Source organism: Ziziphus jujuba, chromosome 4 (assembly GCF_031755915.1).
Source record: "Ziziphus jujuba cultivar Dongzao chromosome 4, ASM3175591v1".
Lineage (NCBI taxonomy): Eukaryota > Viridiplantae > Streptophyta > Magnoliopsida > Rosales > Rhamnaceae > Ziziphus > Ziziphus jujuba.
The window spans coordinates 30,375,056-30,400,000 of record NC_083382.1 but is presented as its reverse complement, the minus strand read 5'-3'; the positions used below and the strand labels follow the sequence as shown (position 1 = coordinate 30,400,000).

The 24,945-nt window shown below is 34.1% G+C and overlaps 5 protein-coding genes across 12 annotated transcripts; 2 read left to right on the top strand and 3 right to left on the bottom strand.

Moving 5' to 3' along the window:
• Positions 1 to 2,865: 2,865 nt before the first annotated feature.
• LOC107415536 (probable WRKY transcription factor 72) lies at positions 2,866 to 6,086 on the top strand. Its single transcript, XM_016023873.4, has 4 exons — positions 2,866 to 3,251; positions 3,902 to 4,468; positions 4,724 to 4,837; positions 4,982 to 6,086. Exons 1-4 carry the CDS (start codon positions 3,165 to 3,167, stop codon positions 5,753 to 5,755), a joined length of 1,542 nt encoding a protein of 513 aa, XP_015879359.1. The 5' UTR covers positions 2,866 to 3,164; the 3' UTR covers positions 5,756 to 6,086.
• A 147-nt stretch (positions 6,087 to 6,233) lies between these two features.
• LOC107415559 (translation factor GUF1 homolog, mitochondrial) lies at positions 6,234 to 10,686 on the bottom strand. 4 transcript variants are annotated; one of them, XM_025073144.3, is made up of 12 exons: positions 10,276 to 10,686; positions 9,073 to 9,823; positions 8,834 to 8,990; positions 8,653 to 8,707; positions 8,120 to 8,187; positions 7,932 to 8,036; positions 7,770 to 7,841; positions 7,456 to 7,569; positions 7,228 to 7,368; positions 7,075 to 7,134; positions 6,754 to 6,964; positions 6,234 to 6,683 (listed from the first exon to the last, which is right to left on the bottom strand). In XM_025073144.3, exons 1-11 carry the CDS (start codon positions 10,624 to 10,626, stop codon positions 6,799 to 6,801), a joined length of 2,040 nt encoding a protein of 679 aa, XP_024928912.3. In that variant the 5' UTR covers positions 10,627 to 10,686; the 3' UTR covers positions 6,234 to 6,683; positions 6,754 to 6,798. The 4 variants fall into 4 exon arrangements, with proteins under 4 accessions (XP_024928912.3, XP_015879385.3, XP_024928913.3 ...); XM_016023899.4 differs by having other exon boundaries at positions 6,234 to 6,658; XM_025073145.3 differs by having other exon boundaries at positions 6,234 to 6,626.
• A 1,683-nt stretch (positions 10,687 to 12,369) lies between these two features.
• On the top strand, positions 12,370 to 16,922 carry LOC107415593 (protein IQ-DOMAIN 31). 5 transcript variants are annotated; one of them, XM_016023942.4, is made up of 7 exons: positions 12,370 to 12,597; positions 13,625 to 13,740; positions 14,332 to 14,547; positions 14,746 to 14,937; positions 15,381 to 15,449; positions 15,566 to 16,562; positions 16,733 to 16,922. In XM_016023942.4, the coding sequence occupies exons 2-7, from the start codon at positions 13,666 to 13,668 to the stop codon at positions 16,762 to 16,764; spliced, it is 1,581 nt and encodes a 526-aa protein (XP_015879428.3). In that variant the 5' UTR covers positions 12,370 to 12,597; positions 13,625 to 13,665; the 3' UTR covers positions 16,765 to 16,922. The 5 variants fall into 5 exon arrangements, with proteins under 5 accessions (XP_015879428.3, XP_015879431.3, XP_015879429.3 ...); XM_016023945.4 differs by lacking the exon at positions 12,370 to 12,597 and adding an exon at positions 12,618 to 12,755; XM_016023943.4 differs by lacking the exon at positions 12,370 to 12,597 and adding an exon at positions 12,787 to 13,304.
• Positions 16,923 to 17,062: 140 nt separating this feature from the next.
• LOC107415595 (uncharacterized) lies at positions 17,063 to 20,009 on the bottom strand. Its single transcript, XM_016023947.4, has 4 exons — positions 19,879 to 20,009; positions 19,275 to 19,771; positions 17,687 to 18,287; positions 17,063 to 17,594 (listed from the first exon to the last, which is right to left on the bottom strand). The coding sequence occupies exons 1-4, from the start codon at positions 19,957 to 19,959 to the stop codon at positions 17,139 to 17,141; spliced, it is 1,635 nt and encodes a 544-aa protein (XP_015879433.3). The 5' UTR covers positions 19,960 to 20,009; the 3' UTR covers positions 17,063 to 17,138.
• A 393-nt stretch (positions 20,010 to 20,402) lies between these two features.
• Positions 20,403 to 24,922, bottom strand: LOC107415535 (uncharacterized). The gene is made up of 4 exons (XM_048471646.2): positions 24,694 to 24,922; positions 24,002 to 24,474; positions 21,917 to 22,520; positions 20,403 to 20,980 (listed from the first exon to the last, which is right to left on the bottom strand). The coding sequence occupies exons 1-4, from the start codon at positions 24,784 to 24,786 to the stop codon at positions 20,522 to 20,524; spliced, it is 1,629 nt and encodes a 542-aa protein (XP_048327603.2). The 5' UTR covers positions 24,787 to 24,922; the 3' UTR covers positions 20,403 to 20,521.
• Positions 24,923 to 24,945: the final 23 nt, after the last annotated feature.

The following is a 24,945-nucleotide window of genomic DNA, read 5'->3' as shown; positions in this document are numbered from 1 at the left end:
ACACTTATATAGGAAAGAAGTATCAGTTTAGAACTTTCACTAATTCAAACGATCTGTTATGGATGGTGTGTAACTCATCACATGCATCTTCAACCATATTTACGGACTTCATCTTAGTAAAATGTTATGAATTGCTTCACATTTGGTTTAAAAAAAAAAAAATCCTAATTAATTAATTTATCTACTAAATAATCGAGCTTTTGCATAAAATTATAAAGCATAAGTTAATGATTCAAGATGTCAAGAATAAAGTATTAAGAATATTGGTGAATTCCAATTAAAATATCAAAAAGGGATACATCGAGAATTAGTTCATAATTAAACTAAAAATACAATTCATTCGATACACTGGTTTAAAAAAAAAAAAAAAAAAGAAAAGAAAGAAAATTGATCAAGCATGTACAAATATTTTCTATACCTTAAGTAATGGACATTTGTAAAGATTAACAGATGGTGAATTCCAGAAAATATATTATTTAATACCTTGTTTAATTACATGTCTTTTTAATTCTTTGTTTTCCTATTAGAAAAATATAGGAATATCATGCTGTTGTGTCGTTCCATTGAACTTGGTCACTTTTGTAGAATGATCATATTAGTCAAATTTTATATAAAATAAAACTATTTCGGTCTGGTATATAGTGATGATAACCTATGTTCAATATTTGTAAGAAATCCAAAAAAACCAAGAAGGTGAATATATATATCATATTTTTCATTATATGTGTTTTGTTTTTTTAGCAAACTAGGAAAAAAAAAAAAAATCCAACTGATTTTAAACAGAAAGTATAATTTCAGGTCCTTTTTCAACCAGCTTGCAAAGTATGACAAAATTAAGGTTTCAATTAATTTTCAGTTGAAAATTGATATACCTTGCTAGAAATCCCCTTGAATTTTGCTAGACAGGCCTATATATTAGACATAGATATCTAAACTAAATAGTCAGATGCTTGTTACAAAATTAACCTTTTATTTTAAACTAAGCGATTATTGGTATCATAAACCAATAAATTTTGACTATTTTTAAAGGCCCTGATACGTTTATACAGTATTAATCTACTATCTAAATCTCAGCAGTTATTTTGTCTTGGTAGCAACTAGCCAATTAGCGAGACTATAAAATTTGAATTTTCAATAAAGCTATCTGATACTCTTGCTCGGTGGACCACCATAAGTCCCTTCTCTTTTCACTACATTGATACGTATAAGCCATCGGCTGCAGATTCAAGTAAAAGTTCAAGTTTGTCTTTGCAGAAAAATTGGAATTAAATAGTTAGAGAAAGATGAATAATAAATGTTATAATAAAGAATAAAAGAGGCAGTGAAAAGACATGCTGACTACTTCTTCCTCTACTGATTTATGCTGTTCAATGTAATGATGTATCATCATTGACCATTGTAATTTTTTAGAACTATCTAATAAGACTGCTTGTTAAAAGAAAATGAAAGCTATAACCAACTCATGACCGACTTTATCTTTATTTAACACCAATTATTAATGGACTTCAATACCCAAACATCCCCCAAGAGACGCCTCTATTAATTTTTCTAACTTAGGGTTGAATAAATATACATTTCTTGATTAGGGGTTAACGGCTCTTAATTAATTACGACCAATCAAACTTTATCACATAGAGAAAAAAATTTCAATATATTAATAACATACATAGGACCCCTATTTTACCATTACCATATCTTACCCTTTATGGGGTAAAAACCACTTGAATTACCTTGATGGTCACCACATATTTATATGAGACCAATTTGTATAATATAATTAGTTTGATATATGTTTGTATCTTTCATTAATTAATTAATTCTTTAAGAATCATATTGACGCCATGCTTGGATTTAATAATGCAACAGTCATCTTATAGCTTAAATAAAAAGAAAAAAAAAATATATATATATATATATTATATCATAACAATTTTTAATTAGCTTTCTTCTTAAATGGATGAGATTTGTTTGGGTAGACTTGAAATTATTGGAAGTCATCTGTACTCAGATCCCAAGACACATTGGATCAAAAAACAAAACAAGGTGAGTCTTTTAATTAATTAATTAGTAATATTAGTAATTATTAAAACCCTATAGGCTATAGCCAAAGAAAAAAAAAAAAAACTAAAAATATGAAAAATTAGGAGAACCTTCCCTCACCGAACAGTACATAAATGACTGGAAGTTTCTTCCAAAGTAAGTCATTAATTTCAATATATAATCTCAAAAATATACAATGCCAAAATAATAATAATAATAATAATGAATCTGTGAGAAAGTTCCAACAATGGATGATGATCAAGAAAACTCCAACAACTTGTGTCTGACATTTTAAAAAATTTGAAAATTTCTCTGGCAGCTAAATCAACTATTGCAACTGTGCAGGTTCGTTTTAAATGATACATACATTAACATTTGTATATACAAAATAAATAATATTTTATAGTTTAGATGTGATGTATAAAATGCAGAAATCAAAATGGTCAATGGGATTGAAAGCAGTGTCTAAACCCCGTGTTTGACGAGCGTATTGACTGCTGACAATGGATCAAGGCAGATATTATTATTGATGATATCTTTAATAACCGATCGATCGAGTGGCCAACGAGGCTAATTAAGCTAAACCATTTTGGTTCACACACAGATTAGTAAGAACTTTTCACCGCTAGCTGTTCGACGTCTCTGCTCTTTGTACGAAGCTTCAAAAGGTATTAAAACTTGTACCAGTATAAAATACATATACAATCAATACAGTAGCCGGAAATACAGCCTCTATCTAAGCTAATATTAATTAGTTTATGCCTTTTAACTGTGAAAACGTTGAAGTTTAGAGAAAAAAAAAATTTGTGGGAATACTTTATTCTATATTTGCCAATATAATACTAGGAGTGTGATTCGCAGAGTTGACATTTTTGGTTTGCCTGCGTAATGAACTTATAGATTATTATCAAATTCTCATCAAACGTTGTTTATAGGAATTATGAAAGTAGTGGGCTGTTTTATATGAAGAAAAGTGTGGGATAGGGTAAAGCAAAACTATATCCTTAAAATAAATAAATAAATAAAAGTCAGAATGAGTGAATGAGATCTCTCTCTCTCTCTCTCTCTCTCTCTTTCTCTCTCTCTTTCTCCCTCTCTGCTTCTAAAATCAATTTCCATTGAAAATGCCAAATTCTGGTGGTGGAATAGAAGAGAAGAGAGTTGAATCTGTTCATCACCATGCTGGTAATTGCAGTCCAGAAGTAAGAAAGGTACTTTTCCTTTATCCATGTAATCCGCCTCTGATGCTTTTGCAAATTAATAGATTTTTTTGAAAATTTAGTTTTAAATATTATTCAAAAGATTAATTAGCTTACTTAGTGTGCAGAATATGCAAATTTCTGTAAATTAAACCGTTTCTTGTTCATGTACAGACTGGTTTTATTTGTTTCTTGTGTGTAATTAATCATATATATTAATCTTTGAAATTATTTAAATTTACTTATAATTCATGGGATTAAGACATAAGATATTGAGTTTCTTTAACTTATGATATTTTCTTAATATATATTAATTCAGCTGGCTTTTTGTAGTTCCATTAAATATGTCAGAGAGAATCAAGTTAGTTAATTAGCATATACGAAATCCAAAAGTAATTAAATAAAGTATAGTTAAAATTTTTATTTTTAATCAGAAACTTGTTTTGCCAGGAGAGGCTGTATCCATTTGCTTTTATTTTTAAGGATAAATTTTCTCTAGTTTCAAGTTTAAACTATATATTTGTTTTCAAGATTAATTAAAAGTCAAACACAAATTCTCTCATGAACTATTGTGATTTAAATTTGGAATCATTAAAATTTCCAAGGTACTCCATCCTAACCCTTAATTGATTCTTTGAATGTTAATTAATTTGTTTTATCAGGTTGAACTTCAAAATGCCAAAGCCGAAATGAGTGAGGTAAGAGAAGAGAATGAAAGATTGAAAATGATGTTGCAGAACATTGAAAAGGATTACAAGTCTCTCCAATTGCGATTCTTCGACATCTTTAATCGAGAGGCTGCTTCCAAGAAACCTACAGATTCAGCTCCTGATCATCATCATCATGATGTTGAAGAAACCGAAGAACCCCAGCTCGTGTCTCTTTCTCTTGGAATTAAAAGTCCAGTGGAGTCCAAAAAAGACGAAAATTCTACTAGCAGCAGTTTAAGCAAAAATAACGTGGATGATAATGAAGATTTGAGGGCAAACCTTACCCTGGGGTTAGGCACTACAAGAAAGCAAGTATCGTCAAAACTAACTGTGTCTGACCCAAGTCCCACGAACAGTTCAGAAGCTCATCAAGCTCCAGGAGCTGGAGATGCATTGCAACCATCAAGCAAAAGAACTAGTACATCAAAAACTATGAGAAATGGGGATGATGAAATTTCGCAGCAGGCTCATGCAAAAAGAGCTAGGGTTTCTGTTAGAGCTAAATGTGACACTCCAACGGTTAGTACGGATACCGTCAATTTACATAATATGTTCATATTGTGATAGATTACATTATTATCATTTTATGAGTGCTTGATATTGTATATGCATATGAGACAAGTTGACCAAATTTTATAAAAATCAATCTATATATATATATTTCAAGCATATATTGCTAGGTCAAATATAGCATCTTACATCGTAATATTGTTTTAATTCTCTCTCTCTCTCTCTCTCTCTCTCTCTCTCTCTCTCTCTATGTATTATATATAGATGAATGACGGATGCCAATGGAGGAAATATGGACAGAAAATAGCGAAAGGAAATCCATGCCCACGAGCATACTATCGCTGCACTGTTGCACCAGCATGCCCAGTGAGAAAACAGGTACACATGTATTTCTATAGTGATTAATATATTATATGGTTCTAATCCTACTATTACTATATATTATATGGCCCGAAAAGACAGTTTGATTATAATTTTGTGGTTGAACTAACTAGTAGTACTGTTTGACATGATTATTTTCAGGTGCAAAGATGTGTTGAGGACATGTCCATTTTAATAACCACATACGAAGGAACACACAACCACCCACTTCCAATCTCAGCCACAGCCATGGCTTCCACCACTTCTGCTGCTGCTTCCATGCTTCTGTCTGGCTCGTCAACATCATCTCAAACCCCAACACTCACCGCAAATGCTGCTGTCCCTACTACTTCACTACTTCATAATATTAATGGAACAAATTTTGGCCTCTTTGATAATTTAAGAACAAAGCCATACTACTTGCCTAATCCATCCTCTCCTTTGTTCCCAACAGTCACCCTAGACCTCGCTTCCTCTCCATCCTTTTCATCATCTCCCCATTTCAATAGGCTATCTTCAACCTTTGCTTCACCTTCAAGAATTCCTTCGTCAAGTCCAAGCTTTTACTCCTCCGAACCAAACATTTTGCCACCGGTTTGGGGCAATGGGTATCTCATTGGGAAACAATCATCCCCACAAGAATATTTCTACCAGGCAAAGCAACATTGTGTCGAGAAGAACAGCAACCAAGCATATGCTCAAGAGGCTTTGACAGAATCATTGACAAAGGCAATCACGTCGGACCCGAGTTTCAAATCTGTAATTGCTGCTGCAATTTCATCGATGGTGGGGGAAAGTGAATCCCAGGTGAAGCAAGGTGGTGGGTTGGAGAGATTTGGCCAACGCTTGGCGACGTGGCCTGGTGATCATCAGGCTGTTGCTGAGGCAGTAGTGTCTCAGAGTCCATTGACGCAGAATGGGAAAGGATGTGGATGAAGCTACTTCAACAGATTGCCATCTTCCAATTCTCAAGCTGGAAGCCTGATGCTTCTCCAACCTCCATTGCCATTTTCTCCATCCAAGAATACTTCCACTTCTGCTCATGATATTTAGAGGCCAGAATCTATTGTCTTTGGCTGTCTTTTCTTTTACATAATCCTTTATAGTAGTTTATGTAATATCCTTCATATTTACATGGTCAGTTTAGATACGTAGTAGTACTCAAAACTGTGATATCGCAAAACTCATACTGGGAACGAAAGCATATTGTTTATCATTTACAACGATGTTGACTATACAGATGTATGCGAGTGTAAATTCAATAATCCATCTGGGTTTATGGCGACCGGGCGTCAAAGTCAAAGACTGTAAACAAAATTCAATCGCTGTTTTGACAACAAAATATTTTCCCCAACTTCACAATTGAGAAATGAATGCTCGAAAGAGGAAAAAGAGCCTCCAGAAAAACGAAGTTGAAAATTCGTAAATGGGAAAATTCCTATTTTATGGAAGTGTAATATTCCATGTAACTTATTGAGATCCACCAATTAATTTACGTACGTACCCCTCCTCAATATCCCAATAAACATGAGTAATTTCCCAGCACCTCTATGTATTACAATGCAAAAGAATCAAAATTTCCGGTTAAAAAAACACAAAAAAAAAAAAAAAAAAAACTGTCAAAATTGTAAGGATAAAATCATTTAAAGAAGAAAAATCACTAATGAGTACATTTTAGTGTTTTTGACTTTTCATCTGCACCAAATCTTTGAAAGTTCCTTGAGAAGGCCTCCGTTTAGTCTACCACTGCATTTGCTTCTTTCCTTCCTTCTTTCTATCCCGACAGGTTCCGATCAATCAGTGGTATCTGCCATGAAGGCTCACCAAAACAATCTTCATCTGATAAACGTAAAAACAAGAAGAACTAACTGGCAAATGTTAACGATTCCACATGCTTTGCAAGCTTAACCAAGTAAGAGAGAAATACTTAATACCAGTTAATCAGTTATAGATATGGCTGATCATCTTGGATAATTCTTCTATGAAACCTTGAGTAGTTCATGAAAAGCCTCCTGAGGTATATCAACGGAACCAACACGCTTCATTCTCTTTTTTCCTTCCTTTTGCTTCTCCAACAGCTTCTTCTTTCGAGTAACATCCCCACCATAACACTTAGCCAGAACATTTTTTCTCATTGCAGAAATTCTAAACCCAATATAGAGAAGATTAGCTGAATAGCTTAAAAATAAATTTTTGGGTTAGAATGCTAAAATATAGATGAAATTCGGCAACCATAATTTAACAAAAGAACTTACGTTTCCCTCGCTATAATCTTGGATCCAATTGCTGCTTGTATTGTAATCTCAAACATTTGCCTATTCAAATTACAATACTTAGGACTACGATCAAAAGAATAACAGGAGTAAAACAATAAAAAGAAACAAACTATTAGTTATAGGTCTAAAGACCTGTCTATGAATTTCTTGAGTTTCTCCACCAGTTCACGACCAACGCGTTGTGCCTTCAAGTTATGAACAATGGTTGCCATTGCATCAACTGGTTGTCCATTTAAAAGGATATCAAGTTTTACCATATCAGATTGTTGATATCTGTTGATTACATACATCAAGTAGGTAAAAAATAAGGGGTGGTGGAATGGCCATGCAATTATCATTGAATAAGGGGTTAGAACTTACTCTGAATCCTCATAATCAAATGACGCATAACCAGATGTCATACTCTTCAATTCATTGTAAAAGTCAACAACAATTTCCCTCAAAGGTAATCGATATTTCATAAAAACACGTTGACTGCATGCATTAAAAATTTAAACCAAAAAGGGTTAAAGTTTTAAGAATAATGGATTTCATAATGGATAAATAAAAGGTGTAGGGAAGATAGACAGACTTGAGAATAAATGAGTAACAAAGTATCACATGAGAAAAATATTAAGTTCAATTGCTGTACCAATAAGGCAGTGGTCCTAGAAAATATTTTCAAAACAAGATACCTGTCAATAAATGAATACTCCAGCTGCTGCCCTCTCCGCTCAGAGCAAAGAGTGATAACAGGCCCTACATACCTTCAAGTTGACAACAAAAATAAGTCTAGATGAGCAAATGCCACATATGGATAGGAAGAAAAATAATGCCAAGGGAGAATGGGAGCTTACTCACTAGGAATTATGATTGTAGCTAGTACTGTAGGTTCCCAACAAGCTGTAACTCGTTTCTTTGGATTTGAGGGTAATGCAGCTGGATTCTGCACTTGGACTTTGCTAGAAAGGCACCCAAAAAAATTTCTGGTAAGCATATGCAAGACAATCTAACAAAGATGTCTAAAACTTATTTGATCACATACCTCCCATCGGAATACTCATAAATGTAAGGAACAGTTGGAATGGTAGAAATAACATGAGCTCCATGCTCCTACCATCCAAAATATCAGCTATGAATCAGAATTTTCTTAACCAAAGGAAAAACATAATATCAAACAAAAGGAATGAAGTGACCATCAGAAGATTAAATTATGTTCATTAAGTCACATAGTGGACGGAAGACATAGATTAATAATTTGAAAATACACTGTACACATGACCCTAATCAACACCATCCTTGTTGAACAGTCTCAAACAGGGAAACTGTTATTCAAGGAATATAAAATGATGAAATGCAATTTAATTATTCTATGAATCATGTATAGCTGTAGATTATTCATGCAAACACATTATAAAGAAAACATCTTATCCTAAGAAAAGGAAGAACTGCTGACACTGCCATCATCACCCCATGTTTCCACTGTGTCACTCTCCTGATATTGTGTTTCCACACACGTGATTTCACTATGCTATGGAGCACAATTTTTGAAACAACTCAAAATTACTACTTGATTACCTGTTCAAGCCGCTGATGAAAAACATCCATGTGAAGTAAGCCCAAAAAACCACACCTATACATAGAACACAATAAGCATCGCATATCTACAGAATGTAAAGTTAAGCATCCAGTGCAGATATGAACAAAATTATTTATTTAACGAGTAAAGGAAACATGTGGTTGGTAGTGGATGTGAAACCTGAAACCCAGACCAAGAGCTGTGCTACTCTCTTTAGCAACTGAAACACTAGCATCATTGCAAGTCAGTCTCTCTATTGCATGGTTGAGTGCCTCAAAATCTGACCCATCAGCAGGATAAAGACCAGAGAATACCATATGTTTTGCCGGCTTGAACCCTGCATTATTGAACACCATAAAGCAATGTTAAAATATATGACCATATCAGCAGTGGGGCAAAGAAGGAAGTTATAGATATACCAGGAAGAGGCTCTACGACACTTCGATTATGATGAAGTGTATCTCCAACACGCGCTTCTTTAGTTGAACGCATTCCACTCACAACATACCCCACTTGTCCAGTAAGAAGGATTCCCGTAGAAGTGAGCTCAGGATGCATGATTCCAACATCCAAAATTTCATAGGTTTGGCCAGTCGCTGCTGATGAAATTTTGTCCCCCTTGCGTAGCACGCCATCAACAACAGCAACATGGCATATCACTCCTTTGTATTCATCATAGTAGGAGTCCAACAATAGCATACGCAGAGGTGAACTGCTGTTCCCAGGAGGAGGTGGTATGCGCTCTATAACGGAAGGAAGTACTTGCTCAAGACCCTGTCCTGTTTTCGCTGATGTTAAAAGAGCATCTTTAGGATCAAGATCAAACATCAACTTTAGCTGAGCTTTAACACGATCAGGATCAGCAGTTGGCTGGTCAATTTTGTTTATGACAGGTATTATTGTAAGGTTGGATTCAAAGGCAAGATAAAAGTTAGCAACAGTTTGTGCTTGAACACCTTGAGCAGCATCTACAACCAAAAGGGCACCCTGGCAAGCTGCCAGTGATCTTGATACTTCATAGCTGAAATCCACGTGACCAGGTGTGTCAATCAGATTTAATAAGAAGCTCGGTTGTTCATGCGTATCATTTTTGTCTGCACCATGGAAATTGTGCTTGTGAAACATTGTTGCAGTCTGAGCTTTTACAGTAATTCCCCTTTCTCTCTCTACCTAAGATTATCCAGATTTCATCAAAGAAGTGGCACATAAATTACAGATAAAAAAAAAAAAAAAACGACTTGTAAATTAAAATAAATTTTCTTGCATTCCAATACAAGTCCATTTGTGACATATCTTTCCATTTCAGCGGAATATTCATTGGTATGATCACAGTACATTATTTGTATATTTGCAAACAATGAAACTTCCGACCGCCGTTATCCATTTCTTTCTTATTGTATAAAGACACCAAACAATGCAATCATAAATTTGAGGGAAAAAAAAGAAAAAAAAGAAAAAAAACATAGATACGACCAGTTCCAAACAACCAAAACAGACTCATTAAAGGGCAATACTTCAAAGCCATAAAGATATATCATTTCTTGTTTCTCTTTTGCTTTAAAAAAAAAAAAATGGAAAAAACAACCCCAAAACAATAAAAAGTAAAAATTACAATTATACACCTGCAATTTGTCGAGGTACTGAGGCTGACCATGGCCTTTCTTAATGGTCCCAGTGAGCTCCAGAAGTCGATCAGCGAGAGTGGACTTGCCGTGATCAACGTGGGCAATTATGGAGAAGTTCCTAATCAATTCTGGCGGGTACTGATTCAAATCTATGACATTTTCTTTGCTGTTTTGACGAGAATGAGAACAGAAAGGTTGGCTCAATCCAAAATGGCGACAATTCGGACTACCATAAAGTGGGTTGCTTCCCAACAAAGCAGAAAGCCAGCTAAATTTGGAGGAAGTTTGTGAAAAATACAGAAAGTTTGATGATTTCAGAGCCTTTTGAGCTCTGCTCAGATAACCCATTCCGGGGTTTAACGAGCTGTGGAAAACAAGGACGGGCGTGAGAAGAAGGTATTCTGTATTCCTCCTGAAACGAAGCTTTTCTGGCCGGGCTTTAATATTTGGGCTTATTATTAACCGTGGGCTCTTGATCGATAATTCAACTTTAGCCCATTATATATCGGGCCACGATAGGATGGAAAACCCATGAACTGTGAACACGGGCTCTATCTGTGAGTTGGATCTCTTTCTCATTTTTAATTTGTTTAATAATAGGAAAAAAAAAAAAAATTCAGTTCCCTCTAATCAATTAAACTAAAAAAAGAGTGTAAAAAACTAGCATACAATAAGCACATAATGACGACATTCGTTTTAGCTACTTAATTACATATATTAAACTAAAATCAATTGAGTCAGTTTCAACTTGATAAAAGTGTTTAATTTCAGAAGAACCCAATTTTATTTGGAATTTTTTCCTTACTGAATTATGTTAGTTGTCAACTCATTAATATACTTCTTTATAATTATATAAAAACTTTGATACCGTGCTGATGACATTATTAATTATTTTTTGATTCAAAATTCTTTATAAAAAATAAAAATTGAAAAAATTATTGCTTATCCGGCCAAGAAAGCTTAAAATTTTAATTTAATTGCAATTTTGCAATTAATATATGTTTCCTTTTTATTTTTTGTAGTTCCGTTATATATTAGTATGGAAACAAACTTCACACTTTTCTTTTTTTTTTTTTTTTTTTTTTTTTAAATAGCTAAAACACGTTTTTTGAATTTTGTATAATTTTTATTTAGTCATTCCTTTGATTTTTACTCTCTTACAAAAAATCCATCAAAACACTGGTAGTCCATCAACAATAATTATAACGAAAATAAACAAGTTACAAAGGTCAGAGGGGTAAGTTGAATTGGCAAACTAAGCATGCTTCGACTGAAAGTGCCATTGATAAAAAGTAGACGGTCCTGTAAATGCTTTATAATTATTATTATCTGTAATCTTATCTCTAATCTTTAAAAAGTGGATAAAAGTAACATGCACGGTGGTTAGGTTGTCCAATCCAATAACATGTAATATATATATATATATATATATATATATATATATTATGGGATTTCAGAAATAAAATCCTTAAAAATGGTGTTTGTCACTTGTCAGCTTATTACAACCTATATATATATATATATATATATATAGCGTCGGTAGCAGAACAGTTGTGGAAATTTAAACAAGTGCCCGTGGGGGTTATGTGTTGGGAGCCAGGAAGACATTACATTAAATAAGATAGTGATCCATGCTTTTTTTTCTTTGTCTTTTTTTTATTTTTTTTTTATTTTTATTTTTTATAATTTTTATGACATTTTTAATTATTACCTTTTTTTTTTAACTTCTTTTTCTTTTTTCTTTTTTCTTTTTCTTTCCCTTTTATCTTTTTCTGGTTTGACAGCAGCAAGAATTTAATCTGTTATGGCCCAATAAAACCTACCCTTTTCCATGCCAACTGGATTCTACTGGTACTGACTGCCTCCAATGAAATTGTAACTCAGCATCTAGCAGTACTACGCATGCAGATGGGAATTGCTTCATTTTTACAAAACTGGTCTCTCTTAGCATCAAAATGTATACAATTTGACATGTGAATTATTAAGTATGTAATACGGCTTGTTCTTTAAAAATGTGTGATTGCATTAAATTTTCTTTGAGATATATACAATCAAATTAAGCAATTAAAATCTACTAACAACTCGTTCTAGCAAAAATTTGGGACTGAATTCTACCCATATAGCTCTACTGTTGAGTGTGATTAAGTGCAGAATAAAGCAGAGCCACAGAGACAGAGATTGGAGGAGAGAAGGGGGTCCATTTACTAGTTATGAATGCACTCGGACACGCCATTCTGTGGCTTTACTTCAATCTCAATCTAGGCCGTACCAGTACCAATTCTAATGTCATCTCCTCCTATAATACTAGCTTGCTAGAATGTACTATTCCTTTCTATACTCAACGCTTCTTCTTCTTCTTCTTCTACTTATGTGGCATACATCTCAGATCTCTACCATCAACTTTTTAAATTTTTTTCCTTTTGTTATGTGTCCAAGTTTTTGTGTAGGATTCCATGGAAGTTTGTATATTGGTATATGTGAGTGTCTCTAGCTTTTGCTTTTTTCTGAGGAAATGTATAGTTTCTTCCTGGTGCAAAAATTTGTATTCGTTTAGCATTTTGTAGGTTTTACCATACGTACAAATAGTTGCTTGATTCAGAGAGTCGAGGATTCTTTGGTTACCTTTTCTTTTCTTTTCTCCTTTTTTTTTTTTTTTTTTTTTTGGGTTTTTCAATTCTTGGTCGTTCTTTCCTACGTAATCATGTTATTGGTAATGCTGTGTCATTTTCTCGGTGGTTTATTCGAATCTATCCAAAGTGGGATTTATAGTGCACTGAGAATTGAAGTAGAAACCGCTTTAGTGCCATTTTTATATTGCGTTCTTGTAATTTTCCTTCAAATATGTAATTTACTGAAATGCCTCTAGTCAAGTGGAACTTTTGAAGGGGTTTATTGTCTGTTAGTGTTGGGATCAGAATCGGTGAACACTTATTGCAGCCAGCTTGGAATGTACTTTAATTATGCTTTGTTGGTAAAAAGCTCGTGAATAAAAAAGCACCTCATGTTGCAGCAACTTCTTTCTACTTGTGGGTTTTCTTTTCCAATGGGCAAAACAGATGCTTCTTTTCTATTTAGTTGTTAATATATATATATATATATATTTTTTTTTTTTTGCCCTTTTTTGCTCTTCAGAAGGAAAATATATTATAAAGTTTCTTTCTTTGTAGATCATTTGTGCTAATCTAACTGTTATGTGAAGGTAGCAGTGGTTGCTCAAACTTGCTCGTGTTCATTATTTTGTTGTTCAAAATGATAATTTTCAAGACTATTTGATGTACTTCTTCTTTTTACTTTTGGTCTGTAACTATGTTATTTTTGAGATTTTATTTTTTTTGGAGCAATGCAGGGCTAAAAGAAGGTTAGCTGGTTTGTTTAAGGCTTTTTGAAATGGGAAAATCTCCAGGAAAGTGGATCAAAACTGTTCTCTTCGGGAAGAAGTCATCGAAGTCTAGTTATCAAAAGGTATAGATTGTTGCCAGTCAGTTTTTCACTGTTATTCACATGGTTATGAACAGAGTTACTCTGTTTCTTATGCATTATACAACTTCATCACCCGCAATTTCAATTTTTTGACCACTGAATTTACTTTCATCTCTAAAGAGATAATACAAGGATGTCAGTCATCAGTAGTCTGACAAAATCACTCTTATATTCATGACTCTTTGGATGAAATAACCCTTGATTTATGTTACTTGCCCGTGATTTATGTTACTGGGAGATTTGATTATGGTGTTTCATAATCTAATCATATATTTTCTTTCCCAATTTCATTGCTTATGAATCTAATTCAAATATGCAGAAGGATATGTTATTCATGATTATTGTAATAGAGTATTATCTTTATCTTTCGTATGATCCATTTTGATACTTAAATTTCACCCAGTATTACTTTTTCTTTTTCTTGGAAATTTTATCTTTTCCTGGTTAAAATTTAGCTGGTTCAAACTGTTACTCTCTTGCTGCTTGAATTTAACTGGCAAAAAATTCTGAGCAAATGAGCATTGCTATTGTAAATATTTGTCTGTCCTAATTAGTTTGTTGTTTACTGTCAAGAAATCTACTCCGCCCATCTCAGATATAGTGCATAGTACCTCTAATCCAATTGGAGAAAACTCACATAGTATCCATTTACCACATGAGGCACTGGATTCTGCACCTTCCAAAAGAAGTACAGATATAGAAAAGCAGTCAGATCCAACTAACAGTGCTGAGCTTACGAGGCAAGAGCAAGCTGCTATAAAGGCACAGGCCATTTGTAGAGGCTATTTGGTAATTATGCTTTTAACATTATTTTTATATGTTTTTGATAAGTAATTACTTAATGTTGAAACAATTTATATTTTTATATTTGCTGGATGAAATTTTGGGAACAAGTTGATTTTTTTATGATTATTTGGGAACTAATTTAAACGTAGTCACTCATCTATCATTGCTCTAAGTTATAATACGTCCAAAATATTTGTGAAGGCTCGCCGTGCATACCATGCCCTTAAGGCGATAATAAAGCTGCAAGCACTTGTACGTGGGCACTTGGTTAGGAGACAGGCCATTGCTACTTTACGCTGCATGCAAGGGATTGTCAGGTTACAGGCATGTATTCGAGGTCGAAGAGTCAGACAGTCAGATGCTGTGTGTGAACTGCAGAAAAAATGCAATTTGGTAACTCTTCAAGGATATATTATTGTTTTTCTAGTTGTGGCTTGATATTGTAGATCAAACCTAGGCTGGCTCCATGGAATAATGTTCTTTTGCCACCCCCTCCGTTCTGTCTTTATAATGTTTGAAATATATTAGAAAAAGGAAAATTGGCAGAATTCTTTCCAACTTTCAGTCATATCTGATTTTGCTAATTCTGTTTGCTCATTCTGTTTGCTCTACTTATTATCCAAAATCCAACCAAGCCATGTTTTTTCAATATGTGGAAATTCTGTCTTCTTAGCTACTCAAATCACCTTGACTTCAATTATTTGGAAACGCTTTTTCAGTCCTCTTTCCTTTTTCATTGTCTGTGCCATTTGTCATTGTAGCAGTCATTTTATGTGAGAGACAAACCGCATTTCTCTTATTCTATTTAAATCTTCCTTTGTTTGGATATGGTGCAGCTGGTGCTATCTGGATTACATGCTACCAGTAGACAAGATAAGCTATCTTCAAATGCCTTTATCTGCAAGGTACATTTCAATGTGTATATATATATATATATATATATATGTATTTTTTTTTTTTCGGTTACGTCTGTATTATAACTGCTCATGATTGAATTGATTAATTCTGCTGTGATTTTAAGCTTCTTGCTTCATCAAATCCTATTATACTGCACCTTCACTGTGATCAAGCTGAACCGAATTCTTCTTGGAGCTGGCTAGAACGATGGTCATTATTTCATTTTTGGGGACCACTACCACAGTTGAATGAGGCTCTAGACTTGAAGTCTCAGACACAGAAGGGAAATGTTAAGACCAGAGATTTAAAACAAGTTGGGAGGAAGGTGAGGGTCCCAATTGTAAATGCTGGAAAAAGTTCATCGCATCCTGCAACTGCTTATGACAAGCCTATCCAAATTCTAAGAAAGTCTTCTGGCCATCAAGACGAATCAGGGAAAGAACATCGTCAGAGTGAACTCGAGAGAGTAAAGCAAAACTTGAGGAAAATTTCTGCAATCAGCACAGTGGCAGTTTCCAAAAGCTCAAAAATTTCTGATGTTCCAGAGAAGGGTGTTGACAAGTCCATTGAGAAAACGAGTGATCCATCAGTGGCAGTTTCCAAAAGCTCCACGCCCACCAAGGCGGAAATTACACCAAAACCATTGGCAGTGGAGGAGAAAGTTGAAATGCTGCACGATGAGCATGCCTTTATTGAGCAACATCCTAAGAGAAATGTTGAAGTAGCTGAGAACAAAGTGACAGTGGATGAAGAGCAAAATTCTGTGGAGGAAGAGCAAAATTCTAAGGATGGAAAAACCACAAAGGACTACCAGCGAAGCCAGAGGAGATCTTTGGCAGAAAAACAGGAATACCCTGAGAATGTTTCACAGCATAACCCAACTTTGCCTAACTATATGCAAGCAACTAAATCTGCCAAGGCTAAACTTAGAGGTCTTGGATCACCTAGTTTTGATCCAGATGGGGTTGAAAATGGTTTCGCTGTCAGGAGGCATTCTGTGCCATTATATGACAATGGTAAAATAAATTCAATATCACCAAGAATGCAGAGTGCGGTTCAAGCAAGTGGAAGAGGTGAAAGCAGAAGCAACAAACCTCCATTTTCTTCTACAGATTTTAATGGTAATATTCTTGAACACATCTGCTGTATTTTTTCTAATTATATTGTTTCTGGCCATTGATATTCGGGTTCATTTTGGAAAAGAGAAAAATTAAAAGAGATCGATAGATAGGTATCCTGTTTATTTATTTATTGGTACTAATTTTACATCTTGGTGACTTTGTAATTTCAGATAAGGGAGCCAGGCCAGGATGGAGGAGGTGAGTGAGGTGCAGCCTGTGATGAGATATTAAAAGGATATGTACAAGAAAAGGTGTATGCTATTTATCATTAGCCTCTCCTTGTTGTCCTATATTTGTGTTTGAGGGTGTCTTGATCAGTGAATGTATAGACTTTTCACCTTAACAGAAATATTTCCGATCCACTAGACTGGGTGCTTTCTTCTAAATCATGCACAGGTTTAGTTTCTTTTGGAAGGTCAAATATTTGTTTATTTCCCACAATGGCTCTAGTATTGCCTGGTGACTCTAGAAGACACAAATTGGACGTCCATTCTCAATCAAATTCACAATCATGCTTGCATATTAGACTTCTATTCTCAAATAAAACCAAAAGTTGCAGGGAAAGATTGCAGCCACTTAGACACAGAAAGCATAAAGTGAAGTTCCGGCTGTATAGTTTGGGTTAACAAATCCATTATTTTCCTTGTAACCATTCCCAAGGTATATGCATCCATCGCTCACCGAAACGCCACCATAGATGGTGGCTCCTGTATCCTGAGACCACAAGATCTTTCCGGTCTTAGCATTCAATGCATATAAAGGCCCTTGTCGAAAAGTTGATCCACCGAAAACAACACCATTAGCCACGGTAACAGAACCAGGCGAAGTGGCTTCATTAAGATTAGCAGTGGACCATAATATATTGCCACTCCAAGCTTCCATTGCCACCCATCCACCGGCAATGGTGCTGTTCTTGGACGGCATAAGAGTAAAGTTCTTATGTTGGCTGTTGGCAATGTTGGTGTAGACCCTCCTTTCATCCGTAGCTGCTCCCCACATACCTCCTCCTCCTAGGCCTCCTGGTCCAGCTTCCTATATCAAGTCAAAGCCTTTGTTTTTCAGCCAATTTTAGTAAAGAACTAGAAATATGAACAATAAGGAAGATAGCTAGCAATAAAACTAACCGTAGACCATACTAAGCTGCCATCGTTTCGATCCAGAGCCCAAGCGAAGCCACTTTTCTGAACAGCCACAACTATGTCCCTCTTAGTCCCATTGACATAAGTGCTTAACATCAATGGTGCTTCCCCAAAATCAGCATCAGGGCTAGGACCAGGTGGACACCTGGGGTCCAAATGTCTGTGACAAGCACCAAACCAGACATCATAGCCACCTATTTGCTTATACCACTTGATTTTTCCAGTGTCCAAATCAAGAGCTAAGATGGAGTTAGAGTGGTTATCTGGCTCAATGCACTGGTCAGGCTGTGTAGGTAGTGTTTGATTGTTCTGTCTCTCTTGGCATTGACGAATAGGAAGAGGAGCAGAGTATAGATTCCCAGTGGCAATATAGACATGGTTCCTGGAAATATCAATTGAAGGGCTGCTTCCCCATATTGCTGCTCCTGCATATTGTCCTTTGTTTCCAAAGTTGTCTGGAAGCATGAATGTCTGCCACAATATTGCTCCATTTCGAATGTCTAGCTTTGAGAAACTGCCTCGGAAGGTACAGCACTGATCCAGCATAACGCCTTCTTCAAGAGAAGATGTTCCCACATAGAAACCACTACATATTTAAAAAAATAATAACAAAAAAAGAATGAAAATTATCACAAATCATAAAAATTTATACTCAAATTACTAGTCCTGTTTGAGTTTCCACAGGGTGGTTTTCTTTTTCTATCTCAGTTTGGCTTTTAGCAAACAAGAGGTACTTAATAGTCATTTTAATTAAATATTAAATAAATTATTGGAGAATCGCAAATCAGATATATATATATATACATAATACTATATCAATTAACATTATGTATTAACCAATTTTAAAGAAAAGGCTACCTTTCTTAATTTGTTGTCTCGATATGGGTGTTGGCTAACCCCAAAAAAAAAAAAAATAATAATAATAAAATAAAACTGTAGAATCCCGAATATCCAGGACTAGAATGGTGAACAACGACATACATAGCAGAAAAATTTAACATTATGTATTAACCAATTTAAAGAAAATATCAATTAATTTTTTATTATTAATAATTAATGGTTTTAGAAAGCAATTTTTGTCTAGAGCGCACTGAAAGGATAAGTGACACGATTATATATGTAGATAATTTAACATAACAATAATAGTAATAATAATAATATTATCATTATTATTTTAACTAAACATATATATTTAAATGCCAAGTTGCCCACATGGCTGACTCCTTTCTATTAATGTACAAATTTTAACATTTTAAAATGAAAAACAAAATGACAGTTTTATATATAATTTCATAAAATATATATTTTTAATATTTTAATATTTTGTTTTTTGAAGTTTTTGACAGCTAGCTTGTTCGGACTTTTCCCTGTTTTTAGGCCAGTAACATATACTGGTTTTTGTAATTTAAATAAAATTTTTAAATATTAGTTACATGATCTAACAAAAATATGGACTTCTCGAGCCGTATCAGATTGCTAAAATTTCTAATATCAAAATCAAACAAGCAAAAGTAGTTGACTTGGGTAAACCCATATTACCAACAAAATAAAAAAAGAAAAGGAAAATACTAACCCATTGTAATAAGTTCCAGACATGGTGATAAAACTCCTATTATGATTATCAAGCCTGGTGGACCAGGCAAGCTTCCCGGTGGACCTCTTGACAGCAATAACAACGGCAGGCCCATAGATTCCGACGATGAGGAGGTCGCCGGCAATGGTAGGAGTAGCTCTTGAGATAGTGGAGTTGACATTGAGAATGAAACCGGTGTTGTTAAACCCAGTCAACTTGTGCAAGTTCTTCCTCCAAACAAGGGATCCATCCGATGCTTTAACAGCATAGATGTTTCCATTCCAGCTCGGGAAATAAACGGTGCCGTCGAAAACTGCCGGGGTTACAGTTATGTCTCCGCCGGCATAGAATTTCCACTTCAAACTTAGATTGGAAACAGTTGAAGGGCTTATTTTGACCTCGTTGTTGGCATATCTTCTGTTGTAGAGATCTCCTCCATGGTTCAACCATTGTTGTTGTGTGACCTTGTGTTTCTGATGAGAATGCCAAAAGTAGTACTAATATATATATATATATATAAACAGCAAGTATAAAAGCCCAGATTAGTAATAAAGCATCAAATTTGAGGAGAAAATGATTAAGATCAATGCTAACAGAAGCTTACATTGGAATCTGCAGTGCTGTCGGATAGAAGATGAAATAAAAATATAGAGAGAAAAAGTTTGGTGTAAAATCTAGTAGCCATAGAATTGTGCAAAGAAATATAATGTTCCCTCAAGATGCGTTGAAGAAAAAGAAGTGACATTCAATAAACTAATAACATTTTTTGATAATTATTAAAAAAAATAAATTAATTAATTAATAAATATATGGATGCAAAACTATGCCAAAAGAAATATGTTACGAGTAGCCACAAAAAATAATACTAATAATAATAATAATGTTGCGGGCTTGAGGTTATAGGCCCAAAGTATAATGTCTTGTGGTCCAAGAAGTCCAGATCATTGGGTGGTCCAAATTGTAACTTAAAAGCCTTAGCAATTAGTTATTTATTTATTTATTTATTTATTTTGGTGAAAGTGAACAGTCGTTACTCACCACCTGCATATTTGAATCGATTTCAAATTTCAAGGAAACTTTAAGAATTTTTATTCGATAATAAAATTCGTGGTTATAGGAACCGTTTGTAGATATTAGAAACTAAAAAGTTATGACAAGCTAGTCATTCCTTTATTTTAGGGTACAAAAGAACAATATGTAAAAGCTATAGATATCAAAGGGGTTTAATTGGTTGAGCTACTAAAAGTTCATGAGACACAGAAGGCCAAGAGTGAAGTCCCGGCGGAGAAAGGAGAATAAACACCAAGATTGACTTTGTATCCATTCCCAACGTAAATGCAGCCATCACTCACCGACATACCACCATACACAGTGGCTCCTGTTTCGTACGACCACAAAATCTCTCCACTTTTGGCATCCATTGCATAAACGGGTCCTTTTAATCTGTTTGTTGATCCGGCAAAGACGACGCCATTAGCCACACTAACAGGGCCAGAAGCAGTGCCGTTTTCAGGATCAGCCGTGGACCATACAACTTTCCCATTGCGAGCATCCATGGCCACCCATCCACCACTGGTGGTGTTCTTCCCAGACGGTGTTAGAGTGAAATTCTTGGCGTCGGAATTTGCAATGTTGGTGTAAACCCTCTTTTCGTCCGTGGCTGCTCCCCATGTTCCTCCTCCTGTAAGACCACCCGGTCCAGCTTCCTGCATGTACCAATCAAACCTAGCTTTAAAGGCTTTAAATTTCACCCCACTTTAAACAAAACAAGGTCTTAATGGAAAACCATAATGGTTACTTATTGAAAACCATCATACTATAATGGTTTACTATGACTTTATATCTATCTATAAAAATTCTTATAATCAAGAAGTCCTGATTTTATTTATTATGTGAAAGTTTTGTAACATATGAAAATGACCCAGTAATAGGTTTAAATCACTCGAGCCAAAAGTTTATAATCTTTTAATCTTTCTTTTTGCGATGTGAGAGATTTTATAAGAGAGATAAATCATGTATTTTGACCATGATTAAAAAAAAAAAAAAAAAAAACGAAATAACTCTTCTGTGGTTATAGTAGATGGATCTTACTTGATTAGATGTTGACGGCAAGGTTCCTAAAGTTTCTAAACCTAAGCATGTGTCTTCAATTTAAGAATATTAATTTATGGCCCAAATAATCTTCACTTTTAATTTATATTTGTATAGGTAATAATGCGACCCAAAAAATAAGATAGCATAAATCTCAAAAAATTTTATCAATCCACTTTTTTCTTTCTCTTATTCCTACTCCCACTAAGAACAAATCTTTTTTTATTTTTTTTGAAAAGATCATAATTGAAAAGCCATTTTTATAGAAGAGGAGGAAGTTCTGAAGATGACCATTGATGGTGGCATCTAAGGATGAACGTTGGTGATTCCAACGAGGTTCCCTCTAACGCTGTTTTTCCATTTTGCAAAGCTGATGGAAGTTGACCATGAGATTATAAACACGTCTCATTTAAATTTAAGTATTAATTAATTATTACTTTATTTCATTATGAAACAACTATTGGAGATTTAATTAAATTAGAAATTTTTTGATTAGGCATTTATTATTATTATATAATACCCATTTTGAACATGAAAATGGTCAAACTTACCGTGGACCATAAGAGTGTGCCATTATCACGATCCAAAGCCCATGCAAACCCACTCTTCTGAACAGTAACCACGATGTCTCGCTTGGTTCCATTAACATGGATGCTCAACATCATCGGGGCTTCGCCGAAATCCGCATCGGGGTTGGGACCCGGAGGACAATTCGGGGTGGAGAGATTGTTGCATGCAAAGAACCAGACATCGTAGCCTCCAAGCTGGCGGTACCATTTGATCTTTCCCGTGTCCAGATCAAGGGCTAAGATCGAATCAGAGAGGTTTTCGGGCTCCACGCAAGTGTCTGGATGAGAGGGTACGGTTTGATTGTTCTCTCTTTCCTGACACTGTTGGACATTCAATGGGGCGGAGTACAAGTTTCCGGTGGCGATGTAGACGTGGTTTCTGGATTTGTCGATGGATGGACTGCTTCCCCATATGGCTGCTCCGGCATACCCACCAGTTTTGTTATGATTATCTGGTAGCATGAAGGTTTGCCATAAAACGGCACCAGTTTTGGCGTTTAGCTTTGTCAAGCTGCCTCGGAAGGTGCAGCATTGGTCTACGCTGAGCACAGATTCTTCTCCCGATGATGTGCCAATATAAACGGCGCTATATATATAACCTTATTTAATGTTTATAAATATATATATATATATATATATATATATGTTTTATATGAAATTTTCAACAACAATAATTTAATCCCAAAAATTGGATACTAGACTAGAACCAATGTAGCTAACTTGTAGGAATTAAAAACGAAATAATGAATATTTTTATTATTATCAAAAGAAAAGTCAAAGATTACAACTTCAATTTTCCGAATAAAAATTTAAACTCATGACCTGAATTTAAATTAACAGAGTTCATTTTTTTAATTAGTGTGCCCATCTCATTAATTATACTATCATTTAAAGTTTTAAACATGGGATCTTGAATTTCAATAACAATTTTGAGAGTTAAGGGGGGAAAAAGAAAGTGAACAATATCTGTTAACATTTGTATATACCTTTAAAATTTGATTGTTTTTAAAGATATTAGTACTAATGCACTATAAATTATATATAATTTGACATTTAACATTTTAAATCTTTTTTCTAAGGGTTTTGCGTTCCTTGAACTTCATTATTTTTGCATCTTGCAGTCTCTTTATTTTTTAATTAATTTTTTTAACAGATTTGTTATATGACTGGCACATAGGATCAAAATTAAGGATACATAATATAATTTTCTAAAGTTTATGGTGCAAAATGCAAAATGCAAAAAAAAAAAAAAAAAAAAGATAAAATAATAATAATAATAATAAAATATTAATTTTTTTGGAAAGGTCAAATTTAAACAAGGATTAAATTTTTTTTTGAAAAAATAAAATTTTATCAAAAGTACATGCTAGAAAATATTACAAGTATTTTTGAAATAATAAAATAAATATAAAAAATTACACGTAATAAATAAAATAACATATTTTATAAAAATAACCTTTGAAAGTTTCTTTTAGATTTTATATGTACTTAATTATATTTTTTTTTGAATCCTAATAACATGCACATATTTATATATATATATATATATATATTTTTTTTTTTTTTCATAAATTGATTTTGCATTCCTTTAAAGCTTTACTTAATTTGTTCAAAGAATAATAATTCTCTTTAATTATAAAAAGTTTATTAGTTTTTCATTAAAATCTTTTTTTGAAAATTTTACATTACACACTCTCATTTTTTGCCCCATGTATTAACCATGTGATTATCATGTTAAAAAGTGCACAGAAATGTGCAAAAAAAAATGAAATTCAATGTGCATAATGCTAGAAAAAAATTTTAGGACACAAAATGCTAAACTATATATAGTTTATGGTGTACTGATATCTTATTTCTATACCAATAAACTAAATTTTTGTGTGACTTTCATATATATACCTTAGTCATACATATATATATATATAAATATACCTTAGTCATAAATATAAATATATATAAGAAATTTTAGTTAATTCCAGGATTAGATACAAAATGGAACAAAGGTTACTGAAACTGAAATAGAAAAGAAATAGATGAAAAATGAGTGGATATATATATATGACTAACCCTCTGTAATAGGTTCCGGACATGGTGATGAAACTGGTGGAATGGTTATCAAGGAGGGTAGACCACACAAGCTCCCCTGTTGATTGCTTAACAGCAATAACTACAGCAGGGCCATAGATTCCAATAATAAGCAAGTCACCAGCTACCGTCGGAGTCGATCTTGAGACCGTCCAGTTGACATTGTTTATTAAACCGGTGGGGTGAAGGCCAGTCAACTCTTGCAAGTTCTTCTTCCAAATAAGTGTTCCCTCCTTTGCTTTCACAGCATATATGTAACCGTTCCAGCTGGGAAAATAAAGATTTCCATTGAATATAGCAGGTGTTGCTGTTATATCATTTCCTGCATAGAATTTCCATTTCAAACGTAACCTGGAAACACTGTGATGGCTGATCGTGGTCTCCTTGTTAGCATATCTTCGGTTGTGCAAATCACCACCGTGGTTTAACCAGTCTTGTGCTGTCCCATTATGCCACTTATTGATCCAATCACAGGGCAAATTGCAAAAAAAAAGAAAAAAAAAGAAAATGAGGGTCACAAGTATTAATTAGATTGGAATTTGGCTTAGCGAACATTTAACGTAACAATATTCTAATTCTACCATGCATAACTCAAGGCTCATGACTATAAATAAATAGTAAAGGTGTAAATTAAAACTCAGAAAAATTAAAAATTGAAAGTGAAATATGCTTACGTCTAATTCCGCAGCGACAGTGTTGGCAAATACACATAACAAGGCAAGTAGAGAAACGAAAAACAGATTGCTGTAGGTAATAGGAATTGCCATTTTTATCCTACTCTTGAAACTGGAAGCGAATTATATGCATCACAAGAATTGTAAGAATGATGTTTAATCATATAAGCTTTCAATCTTCACATATATATGTAGGATACAATTTATAGTTGAGTTTTGGAATTGACCCTAGAGGGGTTTGACATTACAGAA

Bases quoted from the DNA above. Each gene is read 5' to 3' on its own strand.
- LOC107415535 (XM_048471646.2), bottom strand. From the start codon at position 24,786: ATGGCAATTCCTATTACCTACAGCAATCTGTTTTTCGTTTCTCTACTT. The intron at 24,475-24,693 runs GTAAGCATATTT...TGGATCAATAAG, and splicing joins CTGTCGCTGCGGAATTAGAC to TGGCATAATGGGACAGCACA. The intron at 20,981-21,916 runs GTAAGTTTGACC...TGGTACATGCAG, and splicing joins GCACACTCTTATGGTCCACG to GAAGCTGGACCGGGTGGTCT.
- LOC107415536 (XM_016023873.4), top strand. From the start codon at position 3,165: ATGCCAAATTCTGGTGGTGGAATAGAAGAGAAGAGAGTTGAATCTGTT. The intron at 3,252-3,901 runs GTACTTTTCCTT...TTGTTTTATCAG, and splicing joins GCAGTCCAGAAGTAAGAAAG to GTTGAACTTCAAAATGCCAA. The intron at 4,838-4,981 runs GTACACATGTAT...GATTATTTTCAG, and splicing joins CATGCCCAGTGAGAAAACAG to GTGCAAAGATGTGTTGAGGA.
- LOC107415595 (XM_016023947.4), bottom strand. From the start codon at position 19,959: ATGGCTACTAGATTTTACACCAAACTTTTTCTCTCTATATTTTTATTT. The intron at 18,288-19,274 runs GTTAGTATTTTC...TTAAATATGTAG, and splicing joins TCTGGAACTTATTACAATGG to TGGTTTCTATGTGGGAACAT. The intron at 17,595-17,686 runs GTTAGTTTTATT...GACTTGATATAG, and splicing joins GCAGCTTAGTATGGTCTACG to GAAGCTGGACCAGGAGGCCT.
- LOC107415559 (XM_025073144.3), bottom strand. From the start codon at position 10,626: ATGGGTTATCTGAGCAGAGCTCAAAAGGCTCTGAAATCATCAAACTTT. The intron at 9,824-10,275 runs GTGTATAATTGT...GGATAATCTTAG, and splicing joins AGTACCTCGACAAATTGCAG to GTAGAGAGAGAAAGGGGAAT. The intron at 7,570-7,769 runs GTATCTTGTTTT...TAATGCATGCAG, and splicing joins GAGTATTCATTTATTGACAG to TCAACGTGTTTTTATGAAAT.
- LOC107415593 (XM_016023942.4), top strand. From the start codon at position 13,666: ATGGGAAAATCTCCAGGAAAGTGGATCAAAACTGTTCTCTTCGGGAAG. The intron at 14,548-14,745 runs GTAATTATGCTT...ATATTTGTGAAG, and splicing joins CCATTTGTAGAGGCTATTTG to GCTCGCCGTGCATACCATGC. The intron at 16,563-16,732 runs GTAATATTCTTG...TTGTAATTTCAG, and splicing joins TTCTTCTACAGATTTTAATG to ATAAGGGAGCCAGGCCAGGA.